This window comes from Narcine bancroftii, chromosome 11 (assembly GCF_036971445.1).
Source record: "Narcine bancroftii isolate sNarBan1 chromosome 11, sNarBan1.hap1, whole genome shotgun sequence".
NCBI classification, from domain to species: Eukaryota; Metazoa; Chordata; class Chondrichthyes; order Torpediniformes; family Narcinidae; genus Narcine; species Narcine bancroftii.
This window is the reverse complement of record NC_091479.1, coordinates 75,059,302-75,079,674: the sequence shown is the minus strand read 5'-3', so window position 1 is coordinate 75,079,674 and position 20,373 is coordinate 75,059,302. Positions and strand designations below refer to the sequence as shown.

Genomic DNA, 20,373 nt, shown 5'->3' with positions numbered 1-20,373 from the left:
CTCTGGAGGAGATATGGGGGTTGCAATTTTCTTAGCTTAGTAGGGGTCACAATTTTCTTAGCTTAGTAGGGGTCACATTCTCAAAAATAAAGGTTAAATTTAGGACAGAAGTGAGCAGAAACCTCTTCAGTCAGAAAGAATTCTCTATCGTGAAGGGTTGGAGAAGTCCAGTCATTGATCAGCCTCATAATTGAAATTGATAATTTTTGTGTGCATTAGAAGAATATGGGAAAAGACAAGAAATTATGCTGAGGTAAATTGACCAAGATATTGAATAGCAAAGGTGTCTCGGGGGGGGGGGGGGGGGGGGTGGGGAGAGGTCAGTGGCCAAATCGTGCTCTCATTTCTTCTGTTACTTAGTCTTATCACTAAATCCATGCTACTGAACTGGTTTATATTCTATAAACCAGCTCTTGCTAATGTGTTTTTGCCTCTTTCCTTGACATGCAAGCCAATGAGGAACTTTGTTGGAAGGTATGTCTCCTCCATTCTATAGTTTTATATCTATGTGAATCTCTTGATGCTCAAAGCCAAGAGATTTTTTACCATGCCCATCATGAGAACTGTGCAAATCCTGTCAATTTATCTTGGGATGACTGATTTATTTTAAAAAATTCTTGTAAGATGCTAGATATATTTGGGACATCATCAATTTGGGATGAGAATGCAGCAGGACATGAATTGAGCAGCAAGTTATTAGAATTTTTTATTGAAGAGAAATTCTAAAACTTGTAGTTATAATTGGCAAAAAGGATGCATTTGTGACATTTTTAATCTGGTGGTTGTCAGAGTTATGGAGTTGTACAGTCAGAAACTGACCCCTCAGTCTGTAATGTCCCTGCTGATCTTTTTGCTCATTTACTACACTAATCCCATTTGCCCCACATTGTTTCATGCTTTCCATGTCTTGGCTGTTCAAGTGCCAGTCCAAATATCACTTAAGTATGGAGATTGTATTCTATTACCTCTCTGGTAATGAATTACAGACATCAACTACTCCCTGTGGAAAGAAAATCTTTCCCCTTACATCAAATCTCTGCTTGTTTTTGATATTCCTAACATGGGACAAAGATTCTGACGATGCCCCTCTGCACTCTTGAGCACAATGTCCTTCCTATGTTGTGGAGACCAGAACTGCACATAATACTGAAAAGTTCTGTCCAACCAGCGCTTTGCAAAGTTTTGTCACAATGCCCCAAAGTAACAGTACAAAGAAAGAGCACTTCAGGTTTAAAGTTCAAATAAAATTTAATAAAGCACTACTAAAATGAAGTACACTATTAAAATCGGGAATCTCTCCCCTTTCAGCTCACTGGGGACTCCACTTGGTCTGGAGTCTCAAGGTTCCCACTACCATTTGCGATCCTGGTCCGTGGAGAAGTCATTAAACCAGACATAATAGCCCATCCACATTTATATAGTTAACAAGTACGCACTTCTTTCCAAGTCTCCACAAACAGTTAGAAATTATATTTAGTTTTTACATCTGCATGACCCAAGGTCTTATGGTTCATTTGCATTTTTGCATGCCTTGGTGTCGTGAGCATTTTGTTTGTTTTTAACCCTTCTCTTACATACAATTCTTAAATACTGTGCCCTGACCAGCACAGAATGCCATTTGCCTTCTTTAAAACCCTGTCAACTTGTTGCCACTTTCAGGGAACAATGGATTTTAGCGGCTGATCCCTCTGTTCATTAACATTCCTTAATGCCCTGTCATTCAATGTATATGCTCTACTCCAAAATGCATCACCTTGCAATTGTTGGGATTAAATTCCATCTGTCAACACTCCAATCAACTTGTCATGTGTAGTCTTAGATTACTAACATTGCTAATCATAACAATAACTTGTGTAATATCTAAAATGCTTATTTTTGTCATCCACTTATCATTCTGCCTATATTCATAACCAGATCCCTGTGCTATGCCTAACCACCATTCCCCTCTGCCTCCCATCACCAAGTTAATGTTGGATCCAATTAACCAGCTCATCTTGTTCCTTAACTTTCTGGACCAAATGCCCTGCATATATTATTCTACTACACTTCTTTCACGAATCTTCTTAACTACTTCAAAAAACAAAGTTAATGAGGTGGGATTTCATTGCACAAAGCCACGCTATCTCTGATCAGGCCTTGCCTTTCCAAATGCACACAAATCTTGATCTTTAGGAAAGTTATTCAACCACTGCTCTATTGCTCACTGGCCTGCAGTTACCTGGCTTATCCTTGTGCCCTTCTTGAATAAAAAAAAAAACAGCATTAACTATCCTTAGGTTTTCTGGCACCTTGCCTCAAGGTAACAATATTGCAAATTTCTCCAACTTGTCTCCTTTGGTTTCCATAGCAATCTGGGATAGATCTTGTCTAACCCTACAGATATATTCCACTTTATCTATCCCAGGATATCTAACATGCCCTTAATACTGCCCTGCTCCATATTATCTGCTCACCCCTTTGTGAACTTGCTCTACTGCATCCTTTTCCTTGGCACATACAGATGAAAAGTATCTGTGCTGCTGTTGAGAAGTATCTGAATCTGCAGTGAGCATAACTATTTTGATTGTTGAAGAAAACTCTTTTCCCCACCCCCATCTCTTCCCCCGCCACTCCAATCTTTTCTCTAACTCTTGTCTTAACAAATGGCTGTTTTAACATACCAGTAATTTAATCTAATTATTAAAATATTTTCATTCACTTGTATCATTCAAACCTTTTGTAATTTGTGAATCGAGTACTAATTTTGATGTGCTGGGAAATTTACATTTTATATGTTTAATATCAACCAGTGATTCTGGTTAGTTACTTCATTGTAAAAGACTTTATGGCTGTAAAATTCAATGGAGGTAAACAAATGGATTTCCCCCATTGTAGTTCCTTCAAAATAATAGTGAAATGGGATTTATTCCACTGAAATTCTAGGTCTACGTGAATAATAGGTCTGTAATATTATGCAGCACTGGGTTTTAATTTAATAGTATGGAAGGGAGGTGTGATTTAAATCCTGAAAAGGGTGATGATACAAAATGAACATGTCTGCATATAATGTTTAAAATGATATTGGACTCCCGCAAAAACAGTCCTGTCTTATCCCATCTCTTAACTGAAGTCCTCTTATTCTGGGCAATAGCCTAATGAATTTCTGTGCACTCTTTTTAGAGCTCCCACATTATTTCTATAGTGTGGTGACCAGAATGTCACACAATTTTCTATGTATGGCCTAACCAATGTCTCATACAGTTGCAGCGTGATGTCCCAACTTGATAGCCTTGCCATGAAGGCAAAAATGCTTAAATGATGCCTGTGCTACCCTATCCACCTATGCAGCCACTTTCAGAGAGCTTTGAACTTGCATCCAAAGCTCTCTGTTTGTCAGTGCTTCCAAGATCCCTTAGGAATATGGCTTTTGTCAGGTTAATGAAAACCTTGTTGTGGTTCTGGGATGGATCAGAGAGTCTGAGAATAGAATACAAGTAAATAGTTTGTGAGAAGAAGATGCAATTGTATTTATGAGGGACCAAGTAGCTCATAGTAATAGGTTGACAGTCCATCTCAGAGATTTTTAAAAAAGAGGAAAGGTTAAAGATGAACTATGTCAAGGCATGATGCAAATGTGGTAAGTTTTCAATTTGGTGCAAACACACGCAATGGCACCTCTATAGTCATTGGTTCACATGCAAAACAAAACTGGGAACAAAGCTTGGTCTAGAATAAAAACCTTTTCACTGTGAACTCGTTTCCACCAGGATACCTGGGTACCCTCTGAATGGAGTACTGATCTACTCCAAAGGGTCAAATATATTCAAGGCTGAGTTCAATAGACGTTTTAAAATCATTTTGTAATCTTTTTTAATTCAAGTAGTCACAAAAATGTGAGAAACATGACTGTGATCTTGGTAGTGCAGGTGTTAAAGACAGTATCATGAATTTCTCTTTTTATTCTTGTATATCAACACAGCTGAAATCAACTCCTTTTTCTCCCTTCAAATAAGTCATTATATAGGAACATGTATTAGTTCTGATTATGTACAAAGAGTGGAACTTGCTCTTCCAAACCAACTTTGCTCTTTTTTCTTTTTCTGTATTTGCTTAAGTTATTTTTTTTATGTAACACTGCTTAATTATGAAAGACTATTGAATTGAAACCTAGTTTACTGTTTTAATCTGATGCTGCATTTGGATTTTTACATTTGATTCAGGCTGAGGAGGAGAGCTGGGAAAAGTATTCCATCAGGCTTCTCACTCTGATTGCCATTGCTCTAATCCATCTGTACTGAAATATTGTTGTGTGCATTGCATTGTACTACAGGAATTGAATTTGGCTGCCTCGTCTCTTTGGAAACGCTGCTTTTGAATGTAGAGTTCAGGGAATCACGCAGTTGATTTAGATACAAGCTGTTAAAAGAGCAGGAAGCCTTCATGATAAAATAGTTACTCCTGCTGACTAATAAAACTAAAATTTAAAAAAAAAGCTGGAGACGTTAGATATCTGAAATATCTAGCTTTAATGTCAATTTATTTTCCATTTTGATTTTGTGTTCTGCAAGCTGTAGTCCATTACCAGAATATTAATGATTAAATAAGAATATTTGATTATCGTTAAAAATAATTGCATGAAATAAATAAAAATGGTTCTGACATTAAAATGCAGGTCTAAATGTTTGGTCAGTTGTCGTGATGTCATGCTTCTCAAGCTGAAGTCAGCAAGAGATAGACCAATTCTGACCACCGTCCTCTGAGGTACAAATTGTGTTAAAAGACTGGAGGCAGTGAATCAAATATTTTTTTCAAAAGGGAGCTGGATGACGCTAAGCTAGATAATGTGTTACCTTGGTAAGTAGCGGTTAGCCCAATGCTGTTACAGTGGCAATGACCGGGGTTCGAATCCGGTGCTCTCTGTAAGGAGTTTGTACGTTCTCCCCATGTTTGGGATTCCTATGAGTGCAGGGTTTCCTCCCACTGTTCCAAATGTACCATGGGTGTTGTTAATTGGGCTTTGGGCCGAAATGGCCTATTACCGTGCTGTTTCTAAATTTAAATATAAAAAGTCTGGATTGACCTTCAGAACGCATAATTTGAGTTCATATTAGTGAGCATTTATGAATAATTGAAGTAAACCAGAGGTTCATGGCAAGTTTAGCTTAATAAATGTATATTAGGTTATGAATTGTCAGCAAAAATTTATAGAAGTGTATAGATATTTTAAACATGTTTAGCTAAGGTATCTCTTGGGTCAGCGATTTGTTTTTCTTGTTACAAATGCAGTTTAGTTGTAAAATAACATGTTCATAAATTGGCGATACTGATTAAAGATATTAGTAGTATTATTGTGTCGCTCTTCAGTCATTTTCTACTTTGAAAAGGCTATTAAGTTAAGGCAAACGTATAATAGAATCAGGGAAAGGTGCTTCTAGATAAGAGGAAGGAGTTGAGATTTATTTTAGCAAGACTAAAGAGGACTCGTATTTTTTTAAATTATGGGCAACCCAATTTATCAAGGTTAGTGGCAACAGGTCACCATTTCAAATCTTCAAGTTAGAGGAAATTAAATTTGTCAGGATAGTAAATGTTAAAAACTATTTATTTTAAAGAAAAAAATTAAATGAACGTGAAATTGGGGAGAAAAACTAGAAAATCTGCAGATTCTGGGGCTCTAGTGCAGTATGAAAAAGTACTGGAGAAATTCAGCAAGTAACACTGTTTTGGTCTTGGTCTTCAGGAGTGTTGAAAATAAGGCATGCACCTGAATAAAAAGTTGGTGGGAAGGGGGAGGAATACAACATTCCTGCAGAAGGGGTGATTGCCTTTTACTTTCTATGGGTGCTGTGTGACCTGCTGAGCTTCTCAAGTAATTTTATGTACTACAATTTTGAGGGAGCAGACGGGGAATCAAAATTAATTTGGGATTGCTTGAGTAGAGAACTGGCAAAATTAATTTGGGATTGCTTGAGTAGAGAGCTGGCATTGACAGGCGAAGAATGGTCTCGCTTGTTTCACGGTTCTATAAAGTGACATCAACAGAAGGTAATACACAAGCATAAATAGTCAGGAATGCAGCATAACATTGAATCCCTTTCAGTGTTGCTCAGCTCTGCACCTTGTAACAAAATGAGGGATATGATTGGCTTTTGTGAAGAAATGGGTAGCCATTACTTGGAAATCCGATATAGATTTAGGGATGCAAAAATGGCATACTGAAATGAGATCTTGTATTCCTCTTGAAAAAAATCACTTATAATCTGTGATAAATATCATTTGCTTTTGAAAATATGGAGTCCATATTTCCAACAAGTGGGTTTAAAAATTTAAACTCTCAATAACTCGTCCTGAATGGTACTTGTATCAATAACATTAAAGAAGAATTTACATATTCATTGATAATTTATTTCTTCTTCGATGGGGTGTTGGGGAAAGGAAGGGGAGGGTGGATATACCATATGTATTTTCTATATTTAACTTTTTGTTTAAAACAAAAACACAAAATGAGGGAAAACTTGTCTAATTTTTAAAAATTAATTAGATATATGTGGACGTCTCCAGCAAGACTAGCCTTTTTTAAACTCTAAACGAAGTGCCACTGAACCTTTGCAGTCCACATGATGAAAACATTTCACAGTACTGCTGGATTGGAAACTTCAGGATTTGGAAGAAATTTCCAAGTCAGAATGGTAAACGATTTGGAGGGGGACTTGCAAGTGATGATATTCTCTTGCTCTTGCACTTGCACTCTTTATCCTTAGAAGTGGGAATGGGCTCAGGTCTCTATTCAGTAGGGAAAGCAATTTAATTGGTTGCTATTTTTGTTTGGTACTATGCACTTACAAAGTGCAAAACTACAAAAACAATTTCAGTTCAAAGTAAATTCAACTAGTTGTATTAATTAACCAACAAACAATTCTTAAATTCATGTTATTTGAAATACACTGAATATATATGGTAAATCTGAAATTAAGGGCAGGTAAAGTAGGTTTGCGAGGACCCAAGTTGCTTGACAATATGCTGATGTGTTATGAATGATTTTAAATTTTTACAAGCATCTTTATTAGAAGTATTTACAACTTGTTTGACAGATGCCACACATGATATTTGTCAAAACTTGTTTAAATTAATCTGATTTGTTTTTACTGTGTATTATAGGATGACATTCATGAAGATTACTGTACAGTTTGCAAGCGAAGTGGTCAACTACTTCTGTGTGACACTTGTTCTCGCGTTTATCATCTGGAATGCTTGGAACCTCCCCTTAAGACTATTCCTAAAGGTGTATGGGTCTGCCCCAGATGCCAAGAAAAGGTACAGGTCCTATATTTTCTCATTGAGTCAATTTGTTTGCACTGATAATTGGATAACATTTTGTTACAAACTATTGCTGCCATCCTGATTAACTCAGACATGTAAATGTGGGTGGTCTAGGAATTGGTTTGTGTTGAATTAGCTACTTTCAGATGGAATTTCAAGTCAGTCTTGGTCCTATTTCATTGAAGACTGAACAAATTGACTATGGTTTCTGCTTCTAATCTTGCTTATTCTCTGGTATTAAATGCTTCTGCATTTTATTTGAGGATGAGATTGGACTCTAATCCAATCTGCATTCTTAAATAGGCTGCTGATGGATGGATAGACTCGCAAAAAGTTGAAGCTCCCAACAGTTCAGCTTCCCGCACTTGAGAATGTTATCTCAGATGCGGTAAATCCTTTCCCTTTAGGTACCTTTACAATCTTTTCCAAGATATTTTTCAAACATCCAAAATTATGCATTACTTATTTTGTTCTTGCTGCCGATTCTGTTGTCTGGTAAATTAAAAATTCTTTATGCCAGTGACTTTGTGGTTCAATTAGTCCATCCTTCCACTCATTCACTTTCTTGAAGTTCTGTTTAAAACTATATCCAAGTTAACTCTTAAAATCTTTTTACTTGATTGTACGCATTAACACATTTAATTTTAACACACCTTTGGACCTTGTGTGCATTTAAGCCACCTTAGTAAATTGTGTTTAAAAATAGATTTAAACCCCCAATCACTGCCAATATTGTTTTAACACTGTTGGATCCAGTTACAAATCCTCCATTGCAAACCTGCAGAACTTCTCGACTGTATTATTTTGAAGTCTACAGGTCAGAATTGTGTACCATTAGCAGTTCTAGATTCAAGATTAATTTGTGGTGATGTTCATAGAATGTGTAATATTACATAAAATTACCACTGCTGCTGTAATGTCACCATTAGTGTTGCCCAGAGCCCCTTGCAGTTAGACACAAAGAGAAGCATGGTTCTTTCAGTCACTGTGACTGGATTTGCCTCCAGCGCGCCCACAGCCTTGACAGCCACACAAATTCCTGTTGAATCCATTGGTGACCTGAGCTCTAGACCCAAAACTCCGACACGATCAGGAAGCCTTCAGTACCCGAGGCCCTTTGGGAGCCCTGCTTGCCCTCAGCACCCTCACTAATTCCAGTTCTGATACTTGGTTCCCATAAGGCAGTCTCTTATCAGCTGTGTGGATCCTTCTGCCACTGAGCCCCTTGTTTGTCTGCTGCCATGGTCATGTCCTATAGTCTCCCATGCTTCTCTTTCTCAGCGGGCGGGGTATGGGTGTTCTTACTGTTTCTGGTGTCCTTTGCCGGTCTGCCGTTCCAATGGAGTTTGCAACTCCCCATGGCCGCTGCTGAGCACAGGCGCAACCATCTTGGGCGCAGACCTCTGTGGTTGCAGGATTTTACTGATAAAGCCCATCTGTTCCTTTAACAGGCCATTTAAAGCCTGAATGGACCAGGCAGTGGAATCTTTTGGAGCAGCGCTGTGTATCCATTCCCTCAGCGCGGATATTTGAAACTAAATATTTCTATAAATCATAGGAGTGAATCCAATCAGTGACAATTTAGATCCCATTTCTCAGAATAGCACATCTTAATCGAGAATTACAGAAAGGAGGCCACATTAATCTGGGAGATGTGAGGATTGTAACTAGCTGTACAGGTGGAATTGGAGACTTCAAACCCTTCATGTTTTTTTGATTTATTAATTTTTTTTACATTAAAAAATCTGAAATGATAATGCAACAGGCCAGTTGGTATTTGTGAAGAGTAGACAGGTTGGTGCTTTACGTTTGATTCTTCTATCAAAGTGAAAAAATTAAAAAGCAAAGAAATATTCAAGGAATAGGTTTGTGGAAAAGTATTATGTATTAAAAGCATAGTTGAATACTTCCATCAATTGATGTGAAGTGTGTCGTACATCATTGAGAAATAATGTGTGAAAAGATGGGCAGTGGGAGCAAAAAAATCAAGTAAACAAGGGCAATTGAGATGTTTTAATTTATATTTGGTAACTGAGTGTGATGGCCAGTTTCTTGAACTGCTGCCATACTTGTGGAGAAGGTACTCCCACAGTGCTGGAGAAAGAAAATCCAGGATTTTGACACAGGCAATGACAGTCAGCGACTTGGAGAGGATCATGTAAGCAGTGAGATTCCCATTCACCTGGATCCCTTTCTCATTGGTGGTCGAGGTTGCAAGTATTGTTAGAGTGCAACTATGCACAAGCAATGGAAAAAATGGTGATGAAAATAGATTACCAATCAAGTGGGCTGGTAGTGGCCGAGATGTGTGAAGTGTCAAAGTTTTCATAGCTAAACTCATCCACGCAAGTGGGCAGAGTATGTGTGACATGTCGATGGTAAATAGGCTTTGACACTGATACAACTGTGATAGTTGAAGAGACTGAAACCTGAGGAGAAAACAAATATACAATACAAAGAGAAAATACGCTTGCCAAAGTGACATTTTGACAAGTCTTCCCAATCTATGCCAATCAGCTTTCCTTTTTCATCATACCCATGCATCCAACGTTCCCACTTTGTCAACATTGTCTTGTTTGGAAATTGGGAGCTCAGGGTATTAGTGAAGACTGCATTTAGTTTGGTGGACAGTAGAGTGCCCATAGTCATGGAATGAATGTAGCATATCATGAAGAGCTTTTGTGCAAAAGCAAGTTTGAAATTAGCTGTCACCTAATTTACATTTGGTCTTTCCAGTGTGGAAAATCCAGGTAAATTATTACTTTGTAGGAAAGTATTTTGGCTCCTGGATAATGACATAACAGGAGGAGAAAGAGGAGTTTAATAGAAAGATGTCATATCTGCTCTTTCATTGCTTCCTTTCACTGACCAAATACTTAGTGTAATGCAGAGAAATCACAAAACAAGCTGCTATATCTGACCTGATACAAAATCTCCATCTGACTAAATAGCAAGATTTTTTCTAAAATACAACCTGTCATCAGTACTTAAAACACTAATGTGGTGCTAGAAAGATCTACTGGAATGAATGTTGTTTAAAATAATCAAGGAACAACGGGGGAATTCCAAGAAAACCATTGAATCAAGCCAGAAAAGCTTGGAAATCTGAAGTTGATTTCAGCTCACACATTGCTTAAAGCTTCTATTAATAAAGCTGAAAAATCATGAGCTTGTTACCTTGTTCAGTTATGTGGTGCTTAACATCCATTTGGACAACGTCCGACTTGCATACGACCGTGGTCGAATACTTATACAGTTATCGCGAGCAAGTCCACGGCAATTTATAAAAAGTGATTGACAGGTATAGGAAATTGTGTACTGTATACCCAAATTGATCCCACTGTCCCGTGCTCTCCCCACATCCCCTTGTCGGTTCCCACACTGATCCCACTGCCCCGCTCTCTCCCCACAGTGCCGTGTCATTCCCCACACTGGTCCCACTGCCCTGCTCGCTCCCCACAGCCGCATGTTGGTCCGCTCACTGATCCTTACAATTAAAAAGCTTACAGATACACTACAGCATCCCATATAGCTTTGCAAAGTATATAATATGGTGTTCGCACAACATCCAGATTGCATAATGGCCAATTCACAGAACGTATCATGGACGTTAAGCAGCACATAGCTGTACACTGAACACTACATTTCTTTCTCATTGAATTCCATCAGTATTAAATTCCTTTTATAAAAGGGCTACCATGTTTGACTCCATAACACAAATCAATCCTAACTGTATTTGTAATGTTTGAGATATTTATGAATTGTGAAAGCAATTTTGTGCTATTTAAATATGTAATGCAATTTAGTGCCAAATGATCTTTTGCATACATTTCTTAATTCAATCACTAATCCCTGGCCTACTATTTAATAATAAATTCATTCATATCTTTGGGAAATGTTTTATTTTGTCTGTGCAGGTCTTAAAGAAAGAAGATAATGTATCATGGCCTGGAACTCTGGCTATTGTTCATTCTTATCTTGCACATAAAGCAGGTATGAAAATGGGCATTATAAATCGCTGACTTGTAGCCAAGTAACATATTTGCATGGTTTTTCCAGGGAGTGGATTCAGATTTCAGTTTGCAAATGAAGCTCTTAACATTGATAATTCTTATAGTTATCCCATTTACATTTAAATTTTTACAATTAAATATTGAGCACTCCTTTAACAGTATCATTAACAGTAGCTTTACAAGAATCCCTGTTCATTTTAGTTCAGCAGAACGCAAGGCAGGTCCTCCATCAACTCAAAACCAATACAGTGTGATTTAAAATGATAAGAGTCCAAGTTATCAAAAGGTTGGTCAAAGAAGTAGATACCAAGGGGCATTGTAAAGACAGAATCTAGTATTTTGTTTTGGCATCTGAAGGCACAACTGAAAACACAGCTAAAAGCTCATGAATGGTCTAAGTTTGTAACCAGAGGAAGCATGGCTGATGTGGCAAGGGAAAAATAAATAAATATGAAGAAAAACTAGTTAAAAAGGAAAGAAATGTACCAGTTGGATTTTCAACCACTGAATATCACCTATTGTTTCCTTTGCTTTCAGAAAAGCTGTCAAACCTCTATTATAGTCATTTTATGATTGATCAGGGAAATTTCTATGAATGGTAATATTTCATTTTGGTTCCTCCTCCTCTGATTAACAAGTCCACTCTCTCATGGTGCTGTCTTCCAGGAAAGTAAGTGGAGTTGAATGCCTGTGAAGTATGGCATCTGAATTTGGGTGGAAATTGTCTGAATTAGTTTCTGAGCTTGCTGGTACAAAGAAATTTAATTAACATCAACAACTGAAATCAGGACAGTGTTGGCTTAATTAACCTATGCTGTTCAAATACTTGGCTTCTTCCCACAATGAAGTCTAATAAATCACTCAGAAAAGAACCTCAGTAATGTTCAAACATTTGCAAATATTAATAGAAATGTATGTAATAACAAAATAATGCTTATTCATAATTAATGTAGCCCAGGTCATTCTGCGGAACTTCTAAATTTTAACGTACCGATAAAAGATTAAAAATAATTCAGCTGCTAGAAATACAAATGATTAAAAACCAGTTTGTTAGACTGCTACCTGATATTTAGATTTTTGCATTCCACAACAAATTAAATTCCAGTAAAACAGATAGTACTTTTTTAAAAATGGGCATTAAAATGACTAAGATTATAAACTGATGGTTATTATTTCCACAGTGAAAGAGGAAGAGAAAAGGAAATTGTTGAAACGAGGTACCGAGTTAAAGAGTGAACATGAACAGCTGGAGGAAGAGGACAGATTGCTCAGTAATGCTGTCACGGTGAGACTGTATGCTGAAAACGGTCTTTGATATATTAGTTGTGGTCAGATGATTGACAAATCCATTATGAACCTTAATTTCCTTCCACTTCCTTTTTGTATACTTATCTTTTGTCATTTACTATAGAACAATGCAAGAAGTCTGTGTTTCTATAAAGGGATGGTAGTTGTCATTTTTTTGTACCATTAACTTACTTAATACCTCTCTGGCTTTTACATGCAGTAGCCTAGCAGCACAGTAGCATCATGTTTATTGTTCACTAAATCTGTAACAGTTGAAAGTTCAGGCAGATTTATTGGATGTTTGCTCCTGGATTTTCACAATTACAATCAACTTAAGAGTTTGAAAAGTTAATAAAATGGGGCTGAATTGGGCCTACTTATTTATGATCTGAATTTTCACTTTGTTACATGCAGACATCTCATATATGGTTCAAGAGATACTGGCAGAAAGAAAATGTATTGCAACATATTTACAAATTATTAGATAGTTTTTTTGAAAAACTTCATTCTAATTGAAAAGATTTTGAATGTGCCTGTGCCCTGCTTGTTTCCCATTGGGACGAGCTGCTGGGAAATGTAGTGGAGCAGAATTAAACTAATGCTGCTTTAAATTTCAGAACAGCATAAATTAAGGACTGATCTAATAAAATGGATGTACTTAAAACAAATAAAGGCAATTCAGGCAGCTACAAAGTTAAACACTTGGGGCTGATGATCTTTCATCAGGACTCTTACACACATGACCTGCAAAGAATTTCCAGTACAGTAGTTCTGTTTTTGTTTGACTCCCATTTGCAGTATTTTGTAGAAGCATTTCTGTTTTCCAAATGGCACAGAAGACGATAGTTTAGACTTGAGGGTTATAAAGCCAACTGAGAGTATTTAAATAGTATGGGTGCAGAACAACGCATGTACTCCTGTTCAGTGGTGTGGACTATTCATTAAATTATTGCAGTGCACAGTCCTGTCTATAATCATTGCATACCCTATCACCCAAGTACTAATGGGGAGGCAGAATGTTTTGTACAAACGTTCAAAAAAGCAATGATGCTGAGATTGTATAAGACGTTGGTGCGGCCTAATTTGTTCTGTGTGCAGTTCTGGTCGCCTAATTATAGGAAGGATATAAACAGAGTGGAGAGAGTGCAGAGAAGGTTTACCAGAATGTTGCCTGGGTTTAAGCATCTGGAGTATGGGGAGAGATTGGACAGATTGGGTCTTTATTCTTTGGAGCGTAGAAGGTTGAGAGGGGATTTGATAGAAGTATTTAAGATTATGAAAGGGATAGACAGAATGGATGTGGATAGACTATTTCCGTTAAGAGGAGGAAAGATTAAAACAAGAGGACATGAGTTAAGAATTAAGGGGCAGAGGTTTAGAGGTAACATGAGGGGGAACTTCTTTACTCAGAGAGTGGTAGCCGTGTGGAATGATCTTCTGGGAGAAATAGTGGCGGCAGAGTCAATTGTATTATTTAAGAAAAGGTTGGACAGGTATATGGATGAGAAGAAGATGGAGGGTTATGGGCATTGTGCAGGGAGGTGGGACTAGAAAGGGGTGTTTGGTTCGATGCGGACTAGAAGGGCCTAATGGCCTGTTTCCGTGCTGTAATTGTTATGTTATATTCCCATGTTGTTATAATTTCCATTCAATTTTAACAGATGGCTTTTAACCATTAAGCCATGTTCATGGAAAATGATTTTAAAAATTAATTGTCACTGAAATATTTCAAATATATTGTATTTGCCCCCAAAAAACTGTCACGAAACGTTTTAGTCATTGTAATGAAATTGAGCTTTAGTCTTTTTTGAGAGCATGCAAGCAAAATAAGTAAAATCAATGAGGTCGTGTGTCCAAGATGTTTGCAGTTGGAATACCGTGCAATTTTTGGTTGTAAGAATATTAATGCTATAGAAAGGAAATAGTAAACATTACAAAATTTAGAAGATGATTAACAGTATACGAGAGAGGTACCTTTTAAAGCCTTGGAAATTGTTTTGGTTTTGAGTTTTCTGAGCAAGGTAAACAGTGGGGGGTGGGGGGGGGGGAACCTTCTGCCATTTGACAAATTAGGATGGAGATGGTAAATTTGGGATTACCTTAGGAGAAATAAATGGAAGTGTTTAATATTATTTACAATGAGGGACAGGAAATGCTTTAGAGTTATTGAGACAAAGATCATTATATGATTTAAAATAAAATCTTATTTTCATAAGTTTATAATTGGAGGGGGGGTGTATTGTATTTTGAGTAGTCATGTACATAGATATAATTCTGTAATGACATTGCATTGATGTAGAATACAAACTCACTCTGATTGTTCAAGTTCTAAACAGCTCATCAGCAATCACACAAGCATGACAACAGATTGAACTTAAAGATGTCTAATTTTTATTTATTTAACAGAAATGTCTAGAATTGAAAACCAATCTCATAGCTAAACAGAAAGGAACTCGGGCCTCCCTGGAACGTGTGAAAACTCTGATTAGACTGATGCAGAGTGAACAAGTGATCCAGGTTACAATGATGACAACCACAGCCACCTCTCGAGCATCCCCATTGGTTTCCCTCCCGTGGATCAAACCTTCAGCTGCTGCAGGGACCCCTCCAGCCCCTTTGAAGCAGCAGTCACAAGGAAAGAACTAAAGGAACTGGGAAAATCCAAATTTAATTGTTGTGTTTTGGGAATATTTACACACTTTTTATGTGCAGGAACAGAGGGGTATGATAACTGATCAATGCAGTACGCTATGCAGACAATGTTGGAGCAAAAATGCACCATGCAGGCAGTTTGTACTGTGATTGCAGTCCTTTAAGCCACTACTTTGAAAGCTAAAGAAATCTTATTTTTTTTATTTTTTTATGTTGGCCTTAACTCAGTTTCTGGAACCAGAAAATGGCCGATTTATAAAAAAAAAATATCAATTTTTCACTTGTCCACAGCAGGTGTTTTGAACACTAGTTTGCCTCATGGGAGAGGGAAGGAAACAAAACCATAAGCATTGGAATGCACTGCAGTGGAATGAGAATAACTGCAACAAAGCTGTAATATATAAAGAATTTTCCATTGAAATGGGGATCTGTTTTTAGGACTGTACATTAGTGTAACTAAATTCAAACATGCAAATACTCTGTTAAGACTATGTCTGACATATTTATTCAGGTGACGCGCAAAAAACGGTTTTATTGTGTATGTATGGGTCTTCAGAGCATTCAAACAAAGTTTAATTTTTCAGTATTAATATAGGTAAGAAACATATAAAATAAAGTATGAGGTTAGTATTTAAAGTGGGTTAATAAGTACAGTATTTTCCTGCTGATGCCCATGAAACATGTTTTATCAAGTATTTAAAGGGTACAACTGCTAAACCTATTTTGCAACTTATCTTACTGTTGACATTTTTGTGCAGACCAATCTTTAAAAAGTATAGTGGGTATTTTAGGAATGCTGTGTTTTCTTTCCTTGCTTTTTAAAGTACTGTATTTGTTTGCCAGATTTATATTTAAAAAATGCCAAAAATATGTTTCCTCCTCCAGTACTGTATTTGTATCACAGAAAAGTGACAATATAAAGAAACCCTGGGATAGTGATAAAGTTGAGGGGTGTTGGGGAAGGAGGGGGGATATCTGCTTCTTGGTACATGTAACTGCCTCAAGACTTGTAACAAATAATTGGCACTGAAAATGTTGCTGCTGGAGTCAAATATTACAAATTATAACCAAGGTTTAACAAAGGTTAGACCTGACCTGGTTTGTAAATCATACTCCAATAGCATTGACTAATGTAGACAGCTATTTAATTCACTGGCTAGTCTTCCTGATATTTTTTAAAAAAGGGTCTGCACCTTGGGAGGCCACAGCAGTTTGGCAGGGGAAGCTTTAGGCCTGCTCTGGCAGTGCATGGTCCCTTCAACCATTTTCACAATTCCGGGAAAAACTGTGCAGTACAATGCAAATCTATTTTATTACAGTCAACACTTCAATGAACAAGATTTTATATTCTTTTACTGGGAAACAACAAAGATCAACAATGCTTTTGGTTTAAGGCCAACATGCATTTTGATGTGGCTTGCAATGTAAATGTATCAGGTTCAATGTTTTTTGATGACTAAAGAGAAATACAAATTGTTCAATTCTAAAATGTTAAACAGTTAATTTTTATTTTGGAGGGTGGTATGGTGGATGGTGAAGAAGTCTTGGCCTGCTAGTTTAGTTCAAAAAGACTGTCCAGTGGATAGTGTGCATCAAAGTGAATTAATCTTAATTCTGCCAATGTAGTTCTTTTTAAAAAAAAATTAAAAATGAATTGTGAAATCTGCTTGTACATGCTTGATGAAACTATTTGCTATTAGTTAACCACATCCCATACATCAGTGGAAGGGACGTGTTAACTTACACATGGTATGGCTTCAAAAAAAGATGTACCAGTCATCAGTAACATGATTCTTTTTTCATGTCTTGTTTTTCTGAATTCTAATTATTTATTGTAGTAAAATACACAGTAACATAAATGTTAGCCAAACAGGACTTTTCTATTAAAAATTCCTCTTCTGATTCCATTAACACTTTGTATAGAATCTGCAAATAAAATGTTTGGTGTGCTATATCTATTTAAGGCAAGCTTTATGTTGTCCCAAATGAAGGATAAGTAAAATATGTGATTGTTGGCTGAATGTGCCCCATGTAGAATTCTTCAAGCCCCAATACATTGACATTTGGAACTGCACATTGCTTTTTGATGTGTATGAGGTGTGAAACCACACACAGGAATTTCTGTGTCATTTTGAAAATTCAAGATTTTGGATCCATTCACAAATTATTACGACTTTTAATTTTAAAATATCATGGTGCATTTCTTTATTTTCAGTGAAGTGCAAACAGGGATCCTGTGGACAAAGTATACAGTATCCATTGTGAGTTATTTTTAATCCCTTGTGGGTTACCCAGCCACATGAAAGTAGAAAAGCCAAAAATATACAATAGTTCAATTTTCTCACCTAAAACTCTGGATATTTACATGTAGGGCTATGCCCATGTCCTCTCATTTTAGAAATTAAAAAAGAAACCTTTCTCAGGTAGAGGCAAACCAAAATAGATGATTGGAGTGCATGATCAGTTTAGCCCCAATGGTACAAAAAATGACAATTTAAAATTTTAAAAGAACACTGTGTAATTGTATTCTAGACAGTTGTGATTTGACAGTAGGTCTCTAGCAAGTGCCACTTTCATTTTGTTAGTTTTACTGCATAGTTTTTATTTTTAAATAGATGGCTACTATGGAGGAACAAGGTGGAAAGGGTTTTTTTTTGTGCAGAAATCTGATGTACAAGTATCATGATTGGATTCCAAATTATTAAAAGCTGTGGTTAAGTGCAGATAAGGTTTTGGAATTTTTCAGTTTTTAGTCAAATGTTCCTTGAAGAAAATTTGCTAAGATAAATCAATTACAGATGATGTTTAAAAAAAAATCTGTTGCATGATTTTTATAACGGTGCAAGCATGCACAAAAAACACTCAGGCTTCTCAAAAGCACATTGCGTTCAGTGCAAAGATTTTGACAGCATTCCAAATATGTTGTTGTGTATTGAATGCATGATCTGTTACCACAACAGAGGAATAATCTTGCACTAACTATCCTTAGGTGCCATACATATAAGAGCCTTAAGTAACAAAATTATTTTGCAGTTATTTTAAAATCTCATTACATTATCATGTATATTTGAACGATCAAGGATCTCGTTGAAATTATTTTATTCATGCTTTATATTATGTTGCTAAACAAAGATTATATAAGAAAATACACTGGAAGGAACAGTTGTATTTATTGTTCATTTATTGTTTTCGTGGTATATTCACTCTTCTGCAAAAACTTCCATGGTGTATAATTTGGTTTTGTTCTGTGGATGTGATTTACTTGAGTAAGTAATCCACAAATTATGCAGATATATATGGACAACAGATTTATTTTAAGAAATGCAAAATAAACTGTTTGTGTTGTATTTGTTGTTTTTCCCTTCTACGTGGGCCTTTCAAAATCTAGCCAACAAACATGCAGAGTGCCTTTAAAGGCAAATTTTAAAAAAAAGGGGAAAAAGCAGAGCCAAATCACCTACTTTCATTTTTTTTTTAAACTTTGTATGAAATTGTTGAACATTGTAGATACACTTTTAAGGTATGGTAGAATTTTTGATATACTAGAATTGGTGACCAGGTTAATTAATTTATGGAAAATACAATAGAGTAAGATGTCTGCTAATTTAAGGTTCCCTTATCAGCAGAATGAAGCAAATTAACAATCTTCAAAAATGTCACAATTGCTTGTGTAGAAAAAATTATTAAAATAGATTTTTAATGGAAAATATTTAAATTTTTGTTGCATCATCTTACAATTGACTTTTTTATTGTTTTCACTTGAGTTTCTTCAAACAATTGGATGATCTAGCCTGGGCAACAAATTGCCTCCTGGTTTGATTTATGATAATACTTGCCTCTTAATCCCTAAATCGTTTGAACACAACAGATGTATTCTTCCACCATTTCCTGGCACAATCTCAAATAACTCCCTTCAAGCCAAGCTATGTCACTTCTTTGTGGTATACTTTTTTGTTTACTTGGTCTTTTCTAATTCAATCCAAATTGAAAGACCAGTTTTGAACATTTTGCTTGCTTGCATGGAAGATTTAGATGGTATGTGCTTTACTTTTTCCTCTTAAAAATGCAATGTGGTTGCACACTAATCACTGGATAGGTGATTTATTTAAAGCAAAATGTTTTCAAAATATAGATACATACTATTGAATGAAAACATTTAGAGATTTGTAAGAAAGTTGATCAGTATTGTACTGTTCTACTTTGATATTTGTGACACTGTTCATGGAATGTGGAAGGTAAAAGTACAAAAATGTCAAAAGAATTTGAGCATTTTGTTAAGATATGGTACTGCAGCAATAAAAAAAATACTTAATCATTTTTTTAAAGCCTCACACCAGATGCAGGAAGTGTTCAAAAATACATTTGTAAATAAACTACACTTTCTTATTGCAACACGTATTTATAAATGCTTTGTGTAAAGGCAAAAAAAATCAAATGAAAATAACATTGGTGCTGTTATTTTTCTTTTATTCTTTCACCCATTTTCACGTTTATTATATCAGCATTTCCAGCTCATTCTCAGGTTAAATGACTGAGTTAGGATTCTTGTTCAAGATCATCACTGGACAGTAGAATAGTTTTCTCTGACACTAGTTCCCCAGCTTTAGTGGTGGCCCTCACCTGTGGTTACTTGCTAGTTCTTGCCAATCACTAGCATCCACACCTCTGGCTCCCTTTCGAACAATGTCGGGAATCTCATTTGCCCAAATACTTCTCTTTGGTGATACACAAATGTAGAATAATAATCAATCAGGTCAAATGCCTTTGGCACCAGCAATATCCTGCCAGATACAAACACTACAACTATCATTTTGGAGTGGTTTGTGAGCAGAATCCTTGGATTCAATGTGCATACCTGCGTTTAGAAACTTAACTGAAGGAAAATGCCCCTGAAATTACAATGCCACTCCAGGACCAGGGTTAGATTATTACATCCTGAGGAGGGAGGTGCTTGATATTTGAAGTTAAGAGCAGCCTCCTCCCAGGACTTTTATCCTTGTTAGGAGTTGTGTTAATTGTTTGATTATAGAATTTCCATCTCCCATTATCATTATTTAGCAAAAAAGTCTGTCTGATCATGTCATTCACTCAATAAAATTATTTAATTTCAAAGCCCAGTTTG

The 20,373-nt window shown here is 36.3% G+C and overlaps 1 protein-coding gene across 7 annotated transcripts in view; it reads left to right on the top strand.

Annotated features, from left to right (window-relative positions):
* Positions 1-20,363, top strand: part of phf21b (PHD finger protein 21B) — a 110,813-nt gene extending 90,450 nt beyond the window's left edge. For all 7 annotated transcript variants that reach the window (XM_069903423.1, XM_069903421.1, XM_069903419.1 and 4 more), the window contains 5 exons: positions 452-474; positions 7,138-7,293; positions 11,217-11,292; positions 12,494-12,597; positions 15,006-20,363. In XM_069903423.1, coding sequence (XP_069759524.1) covers positions 452-474; positions 7,138-7,293; positions 11,217-11,292; positions 12,494-12,597; positions 15,006-15,245 — 599 coding nt within the window. In that variant the 3' untranslated portion in view covers positions 15,246-20,363. The remainder of the gene's footprint in view (positions 1-451; positions 475-7,137; positions 7,294-11,216; positions 11,293-12,493; positions 12,598-15,005) is intronic.
* The last annotated feature ends 10 nt before the right edge of the window (positions 20,364-20,373 follow it).